This window comes from Penicillium arizonense, assembly GCF_001773325.1.
Source record: "Penicillium arizonense strain CBS 141311 chromosome Unknown PENARI_contig070, whole genome shotgun sequence".
Lineage (NCBI taxonomy): Eukaryota > Fungi > Ascomycota > Eurotiomycetes > Eurotiales > Aspergillaceae > Penicillium > Penicillium arizonense.
In genome coordinates, this window is record NW_019173347.1 from 15,343 (window position 1) to 29,642 (window position 14,300).

Here is a 14,300-nt window from a genome sequence, read left to right on the forward strand (position 1 = left end):
GACAATGGTCTTGTGTTCGTTGATATTTTGCGACACAAGCCGTAGTACCCTCAGAGTCGTGGCCTTTCCTAGGACATCGGGGATCTCGAGATGGGGCAGGATAGTCCCGTTGCGTCAGCGTGCGACAGATTGTGGTTCTTCACAGGACAGAGATTGCCCTGCGGTCTTAAGCATTCCGAGGCATCAACTGTGGCAGTCCCCACATTTGTTCTTGCCGTTATGTATACAACGTAGTCCGTACCAGGTGGGATGGTCATGCTGGTTCGTTATTCTTTTACGTGACTTCAATGACAGGTATGTTGGTTGGCTCTCAATGGCACATTTGTAGATTGCGGCTAGAGGGGCCATAACATATAGTAATACCCCTTGAGAAATGATCTAAGATACTAGAACTATATTTGTTCTGGGAGGAGCGGCTCATAGAAAATATTGCTGACATAAGAAAGATGATTGGATATTACAGGGGTACGATGTTCAACACCATATCCCTGTCGCATCCGTCATAGTTTCAATTTAAAAGACCGTAACATAGTTCAAACTGAACTATGCATACATCCAGTACCCTTTGGTCTTGTATCCTCGCGCTCTTTCGATGCTGCAGGGCGGTAAAGGTGCAGGCATGGGAAGGCCCTCAAGGTTTGGATGCTTTTTTTGATAACTCGAACGGCATGCCAGTAACTATTGAATCAGACGAGGGCTATCAGCACAGGTGCTGCATTTTAGCCTTCCGTTTAACCTATTTCTGCTGAACACCTGGACGGGGTTGCGGTGAGTGTCCCGGAAGTGTTGCATCTAATTACCATCCAATGTATATCTCTAACGACGAAAGAAATAGAAAACACCATCTTTCTTGGACCCCGAGACCGAGTCTTATTGCTTCCTTCAATTTGAAATGATGAATAAGAAGATCCCAAACACGCCTTACAATATTCAGCAATTGTGGTTCGAGCACTTCGAGATCTCGCGAACAGAGCCGAACAAATCCTCCGTCGGATGGAATCTCCTGGAGGAACGTGATCTGCGGACTGAGGGCCCGAAGTAGTTCGCGAGACCTTGCCTGAAAATTACTCTTTCAAGATTGTATGGAACCACCCCCGGGTTGGTCCCCGGAATAACCTTAGAGGCCCACACTAAGGGCAAGCAGGCTATGCTATGGCCATTAAAAAGGCGCAGATATTGACCACATCGTACCGTTGGCCTGCCTAATCGCGGCAAGTCTCTCAAGTTCACGCCATATGTAGATTCTTAGTAAAATCTTGCGTTGGGAAAATCAAAGGTAACAAGCAGGGAAGACGTAAGATCTGCGTAGCAATGTGCCCAAGTTGTAATGGTATTGTCTCTGGGATCTAGACTTTCTATTAAGTTGTTTTTTTTTTTTTGGTAACAGGATTTGGCTTTGACCTCCTTCAAAAAGCAATCTGTTTGATGGATCTCATGCAGCAAACAAAAGCCACGCGGAGGCAGCCGGCCCTGATGTTGGTGAACCCCAGCTAATGATGAGGGTCGGAGCATACGTGACATTGTAACAATCCAGGGGGTATATAGTCCTGCATATTGATAGCAGCGTCGATGCCGCGGACATACCAATACACTGCTGCACTGCTCCCCCGTTCACATGAAGGCCTTCAGCCAGCTGGTAGAGTCAATCTCCCATTTCCAGTCCACATTCACTACTATCTATGACGATTCCTCTATTGAGTCTTTCGGAACTCCATTGGAGAACCACCAAAACACCGTACTTGCCTCAGCAGACTTTTATTTCCAGGAGACGCGCGATTCTACCAAGCTGAGTGTCGGTGAATCCATTCCCCGTCCCCCACAAGCCGCGTTTCTGTGTGAATCGCATAGACATACCATCCATCAGACTGTTACACCTCGAACCATTAACAGTCAGCCCATACCAATTGGCCCCGTCTATAAGCCGAACCGCGAGTCCTTAGGCACATGCTCGAATCCTCGCACACCGCCGACGACCCCACAAAAGAGCGTCACATTATGGCGTTTGATTATCTGCAGCAGTAAGTCAACTTTTTGACTTGATCCTCAATACGGTGTGCTAATTGAAGGACAGACTCATAAAATACAAGTCTTGGGCAAGCCCTCTGGATGATCACCTCGCGGATGTGCATGATATCACAAAATATTTAGGCCTTTTCACGTACATCCCCACCTTTCAAGTGTACTTGAAATTCAGTGATCGATGCATTGATGGAACACCAAAAAATGTGGAGATTGAACTACGAAAATTCTTCCAAGCACCTGAGACATTGAGCTTAAACGGCCCGAATTGATTCGCCATGCCCAGCGGCTGATATGCGAGGACGATTGGAATACTCTGTGGGAGAGAACGAAGATACCGTCAGACAGATAGTCAATCCTAAACGGAAATTAAGGCACAGAATAATTGAAGTGTAGGCATTGCAACAGCTGCGTCTGCCACGCCCTCTAAGACGCACTTACGGTACTTTGCGTGATACGTTGCAACTCCACCGTTAACCGCTAGTCCTAAGTGCTGCAAGACATTGTGTCCCAAATAATTAAATAGTGTACCAAGAATACATTCAGCCACACAGCTTGAGCTCCAAGAAGATCAATGCTTGTTTATATTGGACAGGAACTTTTCCCTTTTACAAATACAGGGTTTTTGCCTCTTACTTCCTACTACAATCCCTCTATAAGAACAGTATTGAAGCTGCAGAATTTCTACCTGCTGTTTTCGCTTTGTACTACTCTGTGACTCTTCAATATCTAAAGCAGACAATATGAGCAATATGAAAAGAGAGTTTGCAATCCTACGAGAAAGCATCCGTGCAACAGGATACGATTACATGTGTCCAGAGTGTTTCGTGCTTTTGAAAAATATACCAGCCATCAGAAGCCACTGCGAAGGCAAAGACGACGACACCCATCAAGGACTGGGATTGACCAAACGAGAGAATTTTCCGGAGTTCCTCGAATGCTATCAGAGAGCTGTGGGATGGAATGTGCTCCTCAGCTTAAAAGATGGGCCAGGCCGCACTACTTTTGCCCCATTCTTTCTGGTCGACGAAGTACTCCAATGGAAACTGTGTAGGTGTTGACATTACAGAGCATGATAGATAGTTTCTGACAGAGCTACAGTTCAATTTCCCGAGGAATAAAGATTGCCCATCCATGCCAAAAGACATTCTTTTGTGAGGATAAATCTGTCAGGTTTGCCTCTGGAACCTTGTGAAAGACTGACCAGAAAGCGAGATCAGAACCCAGTCTGGACGGAATCCACCGGCAACAAATTGCTTTATCGGCGAATAGAGAGATACGGAGCTGGATACCATCAGACCCTGACTGATTAACATATCGAGATTCGGGGATAAGATTGGAACGACATTGTCGGGGCAACGGTTGAACGCGTGATGGCGGGTATGGAGCAGGCTCCAGGACAGTCAAAGTGGTGACAATATTGATAAATTCTGTTAATTAGACCAGCAGCTGATTAATTGATGCAACTAAAAACAAAATTCGACAGTGCAACTGTATCTAAATATACAAAACCCATTTTCTCTGAAACAGGTATTCCACTAGCCCTAGTAGTCGGATAAATCGTCTCTTAAAGCTCTTCACTGACTCCGGCTTGGCCATTGTGGTGTTTCTGAAATAAAAAAAATGGATATCATTGCACACACAGTCAAGTCTTTTGTAAGGTTCAGCGAAGAAGAGAAGAAGCTGACGGGGAAGAGGCACTCGAAAATCTTCGTTGAAGTGCCAGGTGAGAAGAGCGAATATTTTGAGTGAGTCGTCCGTAAGGTCTTCCATCATGCTTTGCACATGCCGTTTCAGAATGTTGTTTTCGGCCAAACGGACCCGTCCCTCTCTGTAGCCGTTCTTCCGAAGCTCCTGACAGGCCGTCACAAGCGACGCAATCTCAGGACTGAGCTTGTGCTGCCGTTGGATTGCCTTTTCTAGATCTTGGGTACCCAAAAACCATATTTGCAAAGCTGTCAATGATTTTTGGGCTGATATCTTGAGGGCGGCTTGGGGGATCTGTTTATTCGATTTTAGCATTAGAAAAGAAGCGAAAAAGAAATCCTCTTACCATCTTGATGGGCCTTTTGTGATAAGAAGCAGAAAGGTGCAGACTGAGCACATGTATCCTCCATCATGGGACAAGGTGTAGGAATGGGGATCTCTATTTGTATATCAATGTTTCGGGCTGAAGTACTATGTATCTATGCACGGACGCTAAATTACAATACCTTTCAATTATATGGTAATTTTTACTTTTTGAAAGCGCTTGTATCGAAATGGATATGCATTGTCCAGTAGTTCCATGAAAGCCCCATACTGGATGCAGCAAAGTAAGCATCCTGGCAACCAATCCCGGCTAGCTCAATGAGATATTATTTTTGTACCATTACCCCTGACTTAATTGCGGATTCTTGCCGGTACTCTCGTGAGAATTCTAGATTAACAGGCGCCCCAAAGCAGCTAGCCAGCCACCAGGACTAAGGCATGCATCACAAGTTCTTCCCCACCGAAACACTGTAACTTTCCAAGCGAACTGTGAAAGACTCTTATGTGCAAGGAGGGAGGATCGTTCCCTTCACGCCATACTATATTAACTATAACCCCACCCGTTGGTCCTGCTTCCCTGAACTTCAGCCGGACCGACTCTCTTCACTTTTAGACTCTCTCCGAATCATTTCAAGGCTTCGATTCCCTAAGATCATGACGAACAACAATAGCTACTCTCCTCCACATTTGCATTTTCAACCTTTCAATACACCTGTTCCGGAACCTAGTCCCCGATCAGATTCGCACAGCGATGGCATCATTCCTACTTTTGGAACAGGTATACCTACCATTTGTTTGAGTCAATCTTGCTTAACCAATCCACGAGGAATTACATTGTGCTGATTGCCAAAATCCAGAGCGTTTGACTGGGCAATCCTATGTTCAGATCCCACAGTCCAACTGCATTGAAACACAGCCAGCTTCATCTCAGGAACTGCACCGCGCACCTTCCACTTCCGGTGCTTTCCTTTATCCTATGTCAGAAGAACCCTTTTTACCGACTCATCAGCTCGACAACAAAAAGTGGGTTGAAACATCCTCCGAAAACGGTATCGAAGGCGAATCGAGTATAGGACCACCGACTGTATCAGGTTGGACCACATCTGCTCCAGATAGCCAACTTCTCAGTTACGGATGTAACAACACTCCCCTGTGTGAGGGCCAAGAAGTATACTGTGGAAACAAACTACCTGGTAAATGGTCCACGTTGGACTGGTCATGGATTGGCCGACTTCCGGAGAGTGACTCTGCAACCGTCACCGAGGTGCTCTTGTGTCTTCGAACGAGCGACACCACTTCCATGGACCCGTTTTACAAATTTATATTTCAAAAGCTGGACATTCAAACGTGTATAGACCTCTTAAAAGAATGGATGACGCTCAACAACTGCGGTGTGGTCCTAACCTACGTGAAGCCAGTTTGGTGGCCATCAGAATTGGAATACATGAATCCAGAAGAATCTGAGGATGATGGTATGTTTACCCAATCAGAACTGTGTATTTCATTCCTCGCTAATGTTGGAAGACCTGAGAAACGCTGTGTTTGTCATGCTACGAAGTGCCGACACCAAACAGTTTAGTGTCGCCTTGGCACCTTTGAAGAGTAGATCCGTGGATATATGGATACTCCGGCTGGCTTCGTTGCTGACACAGATCGAGTCTTCCAGCCACAAGTTGACGGGTAGGCGACCCTTTGGCTTCCGCCTGGATTTAATTGACAATCTTAGATTTCATATCCCGTATCCCTGATCTGCCATTACCAGGCAAGATTCACAGCGCCAGTGGCAAGCTTGGTGGGATTCTGTCAGAAGAATGAACAGAACGCAGGAAGCGCGAACATCAGGTCCGCTTCCAAATTTGCCACTTCTGATTTACTAAGAGTAGCATGAATAGACATACGCCGAGGTTTTTCATGCCAAATGATATCAGAGGTACGACAGTGAAGACTAAAGCCCTCACTACTACAATGCGCCGAGAGAAGCGCACATCCCCTCTTCCAAATTCTCGACAGTAGAGACCCATCTTTACTTGGTGGCAATGTGCAATCCTCATTCTTAACCGTAACCACCATCAAATATAGAACTCTTGATTGAGACTGAGTTAGCCCTTTTGCCACTGATATACTTCGGGAAGCTCACGTGTCCATTGAAGGTCGTCGGTCCACTTTGAATCACCATGGAAGCCCGAGATCATTTCTCATTTGGTCATGAGGGCTTCGGTAACTCATGTCTCACCACAATATCTATCAAGTTACCTCGAATAGTGGACGGCAGGTTACTTCAGACTGATTCTCAAGTTTGCGACATTTATCTGCGGACTACCTCCATCAGCACCTTTTCTGGCAGCGCTACCCGCGCCGTCTCCCTGTCCTCCACCTGCGGCCCCCGAATATCGCGCGATCCAACCTCGACCAAATGAATAATGAACATGATCTTCTCCTATTAAATAAACGTGATATACCCAAGATCTGATGCGCAAGGCTTCACGAGATGGATGAAGTAGGTATTGCCAATGAGAAGGCTGACATTCTTGAGCGAGGTTTCTTCAACCCGGCATGGTAGCAGGTGTCATCAAAACGAATAACCACCTTATATTTTTCTTATCGTGGTCGATCATAAGGACCCATCTTGAAAGCGGGATTTTATTCCATCCACAAGTACCACACTTTGGTACAGGATTTGATAAAATCCTTATCGTTTGATAGAGAATTGCCCATAATGAATCCGGTGCGGTCTCGGTAAGCCGGCAAGCGTTCCAGTTTGATAAATCGATAGAATTTGTCTTGAATTCCTCCATAGCGATAGCGGTCCTCACCAAGACGTTGACGGTTCGGAAACTGGTGGTTGAAGTTTGTAAGGACACTATGCCATTCTTTCCAGAGAACGACGCGCTGGTGCCAGATGAAGTAGCTTTCCTCCAGTGAGTATTTCATACGACGCGTGGGCCGGCTGGGTGCGCTTGTAGTGGCGTTTTCGACGCCTGTCCGTCCGGCAATGGCGAGTGAGAGCCCTGTCATTTGCACATATGGTCTTTTGGAGGGGCAGCCATTTAATTGTACTATGGGTCTCGATTTTGGGCTTTTTCCCAGGTGACTGGCATGTTCTGTGCGTTGCGACAGATCCTTTGAGTAGTGTCGCGCGTATTGCGGCATGGGCGTCGCTTGATGGTTCAACAGCGAACTGATCTTCATTGGGTCTGTATTTGAGTGCTGTTGCATGGGCGATACATCGACTGCCATTATTGCTTCAAGAGTCCGAAGAAAGAAAGCGGAGAATTAAAGTAAAAGAGACGGTATGGTCTTGTTCACGAAACGGCCGTATTAGTACGTCTCGGGCCGTTTTCTATTGCAGCATGACCAGTTTGATCTGCACCAATAGACGTATGTCTAACCTTCAAAGCGAGACTAATGACCCCAGCCTTGACTAATTCAATCAGACGCATGCCCCTTCTGGGAAATCTACATCTTGGCATACTGTATGACTGGGATTGTTCCCAGGAACCATCTAGATCGCCAATTAGCGACCTTCCACCAATAAGTTTGCTCCCTGGACTATTACGTGCCTCAAGGTGGAACCAGAGTCTGGTCCAAGCTGGCCCTACGGATTAGTGTGAGGCAAATTAGGGGTCGGAAGATTCATCCAAATTCGAAGATTTCCATAAATAATTGTCCAATCGCTTCTCGTTGTCCGCTCTGCCTTCTTTCAAGGATACTTTTTACTCCCCCTCTGCCCTTCTTTATTTCAGGAAGCAGCCCCAGTTATCTACCACTTCACACCAACGGTGAGTTCAGCCTCAATAAAATGGCTGATGCTACAGGGTCTGACCTTCACAGGCGACGGACAGTATTTACTCACTGCCGTTCACTTTTTTACAAGAGCTACCTCTTTGTCTTGGAATTCTTTTCGCTGAAACGAACAGCAGGATATTGCGGGTGTTCGTTAGGTCGTCATGTTTACTCCGAAGGACATCATGCCAAAGATGCCAGGATCAATCATGTCGTCATCTTCCACCTCACCTTCCGAAACCCTCCCAATTTCCAGGGGTGGCAATCGTCAGCGGTCTACTCGAAAACGGCGGGCTCTTTCATGGGGAGACATGCCCCAAGGCGCACCCTGGGATCTGACGGACTCGCTGAGCAAGTTGACTCAAAATATGACCGATGTCCCAACCCTGGATATAGACAAATGGGTGCGCCGGTCGGTTGAAGAACGCCGGAGGGAGACACAACAAAAAGGAATGGTTCCGCGGCCCATGAACCCCTTCATGCTATATCGGTTGGCGTATACAGAAAGCATCATAAGACTGTCGGCCCGACGCAACCCTCAAGTCATCTCCTCTATTGCAGGAAAGAGCTGGTGGAAGGAAACACAGGGTTTCCGCGACGAATACGCGAGGCTATCCAAGATTGAACGCGATGGCCATGTCCAGGCGCATCCGGACTACAAATTTAAAAGAAAATTGCGAAAAAGGCCGTCTGTTGCCGAGCCCGTGGCACTTTTTGAGAGTCCTGAACTTTCCGAAAACAGCAATTGTGGCTGGCCTCCCGTCCAGGATTCTGGAGCGAGTATCCAAAGCCCCATCGATTATCCCTACTTGGGGTCTCATCCCGAAGGCATTCTGGGAAATCACTTCGAGCCTATGGGAGGTGTTTTCCAAGGAGGCTATTCCAGTGGCTTGGTTGGGCTTCCTGATGAAGCGCACCACGACTTGCTTTGTCCTGAGCCGATCAACCCCACGACTAGCATCTTCATAGACGGGAGCTACGTGGACCCTCAGTGGCAAGAAAGCCTATGGTTTGTTTAGCATGAGGAGTTGCGATTTAGTAGTCGTCTGCAGCCAAAATATTGCACGGCTTTGGCTTCTGTCGAAGCGATATGGCAAAAACAGGCCGGCGATCTAATTTTTTGAGCTGGCGTGTGTGCTATTAACGTATTTACTAGCACCCAAGCCAATGTATAGCATGATCTAAATTCAGTAAATGTCAAGTAATCCATGTGAAACTATATTTGCGTGATGCATTCCCTGAAAAACCGAATAAACAGCACAATTGTATGTGATTGCTCAAGCGTTGTTACATAGTACGTAGCCTTTTTCTGCAACCTTTGCATATCTAAATGCCAGGTAAATAGATAATACAGGCGCGTACCTCTCTCAATATCTTTTCGCGGGCTCCTAGCCATCTCCAGGGATTGCTTTGCGAAGCCCAAAAGTTGGTGTGCCATAAAATTTGTACCACGCTCAGTGACTGTAAAAGTCGGGTCTCTTTACGCTGCCTGGGAGATCAATTAGGGCTGTTTTGTTTCGGCTGATATGGTTAATCTTCAACATTTAGTATAAACCCCTTGGTGGCGAATATATATGCAGGCCATAGAATATAAGTGAGCTCACCTTTACAACTAGTTTGTCACTATGATCCGCGTTCTATATAAGTCCATACAGTACATGTACCAACGGGAGTGTTCTGAATTGGTTAAAGGGTAAATAGTGTGGCAGTAAGCTAATAAATAAAGCAAGTAAAAGAGAAAGAAAGAGGAAAGAGAACCTAAATTTGATGCATATACATAGTGATCGGACATCCAGGAAGAAGACGATAATGACTGGGAGTTGAAAACTGCCATCATCCAAACCATGCCTTGTCTAATTAAATTGAGGCCCTACTACCGAAGTAGAGCATGCTGGGCCACACGTGATAGGCGGGGAGGTATAGGGCTTAGACAGCACATGCGACTATCTGTGAAGAGGCTAACCCGCACGATGATTATACATTTGCTGCGCCAATGATGGGAGCGGAGGACCCTGGTACCGCTCGGCACCGCGTCCCTGCAACTCGTGAAGGGGATAGTGAGGAAGGCTCGTAGGGCTGCTCAGGAAGGATGATGAGACTGATATTGGAACAACTGTTCCGGAATTCATGTCAGGATTGCGGGGGACCACGAGTGTAGAGTATGAACGAACCGCCTGTGTGAGCCCTTCCCGGCACACTGCTAGTTTGAGAAATCCTAGATTGTGAATTGGGCGTGCAGAAATGGGGTGGTCGAGGGGTTGAAACTTGGGAGTTGGACGGGCAATTTAGGACTGGGTTTTGTATGTAAGTGGGCTGGTTGTTCTGCAAATTTGGGCTCGTTCCCAGTTGTGGAATGTTGGCGCCTGAAGTACCAATAGAGAGTGACTGCTTGTTCCCAGCTCCTTCCGGTGTTCTGGTGGACAATTCTAAGTAATTTGAGCCTGCCTGTGCGTACTCAGAGGCAAGTTGGTTGGGGCGTCCTCTTCCACCTGCAAGTTCGAATAAAAACAGTCAGTGTGGGAAGCAAGGACAGATAAAGGAAGAAAGGGGAAGAAAAATGCCGGGTGACACATATAGATCTGATATGGTTTAAAGGGCCAAGTGGCTAAAGCGAACACGGCATTAGAGGGGAGCTTACTCTGAAACCCTTCTTTCTGTGGCACATTTTGGTCATGTCTTCTCTGCTCGACAGGCTTTTCTTTTGATGCTCGCTGGCTTCGTTGCCCATCAGGTGGAGCGTCTCGCTCATTGCCCTCCATCTGAACAAGCGGAGTCATTTCGCTTATATTTGGATCAGTGGGATGGACAATACTGCCATTAATTGCTGTGAACCTGGCCGGAGGTTTCGGCGTGATGTCAACTCTATGGCGCCGATTGCCCAACATGGGGTTATCTTCCACATTCTCAGGAGAACTTGAAAGCACCATCTGTTCGGACGCGGATTCGGAGGCAACAACAGCCAGTGGACTTTGAGCCACTGCTTCCTCATCCTCATTCAATAGTGGAGGACTGTTTCGAGAAAGTCTTTCTGCGTTGTCTGGAACCTGCGGCTGATGATGAAGTTGTGGCGATCGAGGTCGCTCTAACAGCGGATGCTTGGGTGTAGTATCATCATTGCTCAGTACTGTTATCGTATGGGATGGGTCCAAGTTTGGAGTGTCAATGATGGCGTTGGGTGATCGTGATACCGGCATAGTATCGAGAACGGCTGGGACAACCGGAGCTAGTTGGTGTATTACATCCTTTTGGCGAGAATCTGCCTTTCGCTTTTTGCGGCAAGCTGTACGGATAGCAGAGGATGTTCGGTAGTGTCCAAAGTCTCTCAGAAACTCAATTTCAAGTCTTTCCTTTCGTAGGCTTTTCCGTTTCATGAGCCACCCTGGTAAACGGTCCAGGTCTTTAGCGATCCATGAACGATGAGAACTCTCCGCCTGCGCTTGAGATTTCTCATGAAGATATCCTATGATCAATTCCTCTTCAGACAAAGTTTTTCCAGAGGTATCGGTGCTTGGCCCATCCATTCCGCTGTATTGAGGAAGCTCAGTCGAGTTACCAGTGGAGCTTGATTCAGGAACTTGGAAGGGCGTCGATGCCCTGGGAACAGGCAACGCACCCAGTCCACTTTCTGTATGGTTTTCATTATTGGAACCCTCATTTGCTGTACCTCTATCCAATGGAATCTCACGGGGTGAAGATTGCGGAGAAAGTTTCTCTGGTGATTGGTCGCAACGCGCCGTGTCTGTCTGTTCCACGTGCATTGCACTGGACTCAGTACGATGGATAAGCGTTTGGCCCAGCTCTTCGAGTGTAGTATCGCCTTCAGGGTGATGCCGGATTGGAGACTGGATAGGTTCTGCTATCCGAGGGGATTCTAAGGGAGAGTTTCGAGGCAAGTAAGAGTCAACCGTCCCTGGTATTGCTGGGAGCACATTGATCGAATTATCATTGCTTGGCTGACTCTCGGGAACCTTATCTGATGACGCTTGATGGGTTTTGGGTGATTCTTCAGCCTGATGGCTTCCTCGAACTGGCCATTCATTTTGACTTGTAGCTGACGCAAGTTCATGCTCCCGAGATGCGTACCGACACCTTAACATTTGATTCGCAGTATGCTGTTCAGATACTGCATGTGGGTCGCTGGATTCTGATTCAGGGCCAACCGGTTGAACACCATGAAGGGTATAAAGGCTTCCATCCTCGCAGTCGTCAGAATTCAAATAGGGTAGTAGGTTCGGGGCTAGACGTAACGCGTGAACCTCGATGTTCGACCTCGAGATCAATTGTTGGGTCAAGTCCACTGATTCAAAAGGTTGAGGAAGCGGTGGGGAGGAGCGAGGTATCAAAGACACAGGTTCTTTGCGCAAAGTCTTCTTATTGCGCTTTCTAAAAGGACTTTTTCCTGTCAAGAAATACACTTTTGCCTCAATAGCATGGAAGGTCCGTTTTTGCTTGAATGTTCGGTGAAAGTTTTGGGCAATCTCTTCCTGCGACAGATTTTGCCGTACTTGGTCTTCGAACCATAGAGGAAGCTGCTTCAGCACTTCTGAAGGCCAAGCCCTGTTTTTGGCGACTGTACATCCAAATTATTAGTACTTCTTCGCCCACTTCAATTTTCAATGCCACGCTTCTTACGTGCATTACTTACAGTTCCACGTTCCAGCACCGCGTTTTGAAGCACTGGCTTGCATGTCTGTTCTTTGAGTCTCGATAGCCATCCCACCGGGCGAATCTGCGTCAACCTGCGCTGGTGTAAAGTGCGCTGGCTCTTCGGCTGACTCCAGGGGAAAGGGCGAGCCCGCCGATCTCTGACTTGGCTCCGGATTGCGGCGAAGAATTCGATCTCTTCTTAGTATTTCTTCAAGCACAGTGTTATTGACTTTGATGACTGCGGGGCGATGTAAGCGAGTGGATAGGATAAAGATAATGCTCGAGTTGGCTTACTTTCCGATGCAAGTTCATTCGCCAGTGATGTCATTTCGGCTGCCAGCGCCAAGGTGTTTAATTCCGTCTGTACGTCCTTTTCGTAGGACCATGGTTGAACCAGCTTCCGGGGTAATCCTGAAAGGATCATGTTGTGTTGGAAAGCAGACAACATGACAATCACGCCCCTGTCCCGCATATGGAAATGGTAGATTCCATTCCCTTTGTATTCGGCCTGATAATCCCTTTCCTTGATAACGTCCAGCCAATTGATATTGGCACTGACTTCGTCGTTCTGAAGCTGAAGCACACAAGGTTTCGGTGCTTCAAACATCATTTCTATGGTCTTCACTAGGACGTCGCTGATGAGGGGAACGTTCAAGAACCCAGCAAAGCTTTCTCGCCCCGCTAGTGCCATGAAATGTGACCGAGAGTGCTGAAGAACCAAAGACAGCTTGTCTTGAAAAGGCTTAAAATGCTCAGAATACACGCTTTTCATTTCTGGCAGACAGTTCAGCGTGTAGTCATCTTCCCTAATGTTGTGGCCAGAGCCTTCAACTGTGACAGTGTTGGAATCCATCTAGAACGTGACTCGATCTGAAGAAAAATCAGTTAGGAACCAGTGGGCACATAAGATAAGAACAAATTACCAAAGACTGCCGTTTACTGGAGGACAAACACGGCAATGTGACACCGCTTCATGAAAACGAGAGTATGAAATGGAAGATGCTAGGCAAAGGTCCCGACAGCGCTAGTTATAAATCCATTCGTTGTCACGTGTGTGGATATTAAGATAATTTATCATTGGCCCGCTGAAATATATATTACCACCACATTCATCTGGATTTTGTTCCCTTTGTGGATCGTGTTCAAGCTTAGATAATGACTAGGTCATATTCCTGCGTTTCTAACATGATACTTTGGCCGGAGTAAAGTTTACTCTTTGTGGGAAGCACGAATCCCGGATCTGACCCGTTCGAAGCTGAGTACACTACGCTTCCCCTGCGTCTAGACCGTTATCAAAGCATAAACTTTAATGCGGGTGATTTTCTTCCGTAATCTCGCCTCCAATTCAGAGAGGGGTGTGGGAATTTACTGATTGGGCGGGGAATCGAGACAATGGGTCCGTCCCCACCTCCCGTTGTGCTTTCTGTTCAAATCAAAACGGGATAAAATACAGAGCATAGCCAATACGAAACTACGTGGCCGCTAAATGCGATAGTGAAAATCCGATTTTTCATGCGGCAGTGACGGCCGCATTTGGATACAGACGTTGCAGATCATATCAGCGGCTGATTCCGTCATTTATTCCATGGTTCATGCGTGTGAGACAAGCCCGTGCGGTTGATCGCCAGAGCCGGATAATCCCGCGGTCCTCTCAGGTTTGACTGCGTGTACTGTTAACCCGTACAATTTGGTTGCGAATCCTTGAGGATGAAGAATACTTGCATACCGCAGGTTTCCGCGGGATATGAACGAAATCTTGACGCAATGACAGCATTCCTACATGTACCAGGCAAAGTCCCTTCTTTTTCTTCGCTATGACC

The 14,300-nt window shown here is 47.1% G+C and overlaps 4 protein-coding genes across 4 annotated transcripts; 2 read left to right on the top strand and 2 right to left on the bottom strand.

Annotated features, from left to right (window-relative positions):
- Window positions 1-1,615: 1,615 nt before the first annotated feature.
- On the top strand, window positions 1,616-5,865 carry PENARI_c070G02891 (uncharacterized protein; the record flags this gene model as incomplete). The annotated part of the gene is made up of 4 exons (XM_022637623.1): window positions 1,616-2,018; window positions 4,908-5,522; window positions 5,575-5,652; window positions 5,813-5,865. The coding sequence occupies 4 exons, from the start codon at window positions 1,616-1,618 to the stop codon at window positions 5,863-5,865; spliced, it is 1,149 nt and encodes a 382-aa protein (XP_022482516.1).
- Window positions 5,866-6,690: 825 nt separating this feature from the next.
- On the bottom strand, window positions 6,691-7,287 carry PENARI_c070G09724 (uncharacterized protein; the record flags this gene model as incomplete). Its single annotated transcript, XM_022637628.1, has 1 exon — window positions 6,691-7,287. The coding sequence occupies one exon, from the start codon at window positions 7,285-7,287 to the stop codon at window positions 6,691-6,693; it is 597 nt and encodes a 198-aa protein (XP_022482520.1).
- A 710-nt stretch (window positions 7,288-7,997) lies between these two features.
- Window positions 7,998-8,852, top strand: PENARI_c070G08391 (HMG-box domain-containing protein; the record flags this gene model as incomplete). Its single annotated transcript, XM_022637626.1, has 1 exon — window positions 7,998-8,852. The coding sequence occupies one exon, from the start codon at window positions 7,998-8,000 to the stop codon at window positions 8,850-8,852; it is 855 nt and encodes a 284-aa protein (XP_022482518.1).
- Window positions 8,853-9,791: 939 nt separating this feature from the next.
- On the bottom strand, window positions 9,792-13,333 carry PENARI_c070G04274 (uncharacterized protein; the record flags this gene model as incomplete). Its single annotated transcript, XM_022637625.1, has 5 exons — window positions 9,792-9,946; window positions 10,005-10,322; window positions 10,472-12,403; window positions 12,479-12,718; window positions 12,775-13,333. The coding sequence occupies 5 exons, from the start codon at window positions 13,331-13,333 to the stop codon at window positions 9,792-9,794; spliced, it is 3,204 nt and encodes a 1,067-aa protein (XP_022482517.1).
- Between the last annotated feature and the right edge of the window lie 967 nt (window positions 13,334-14,300).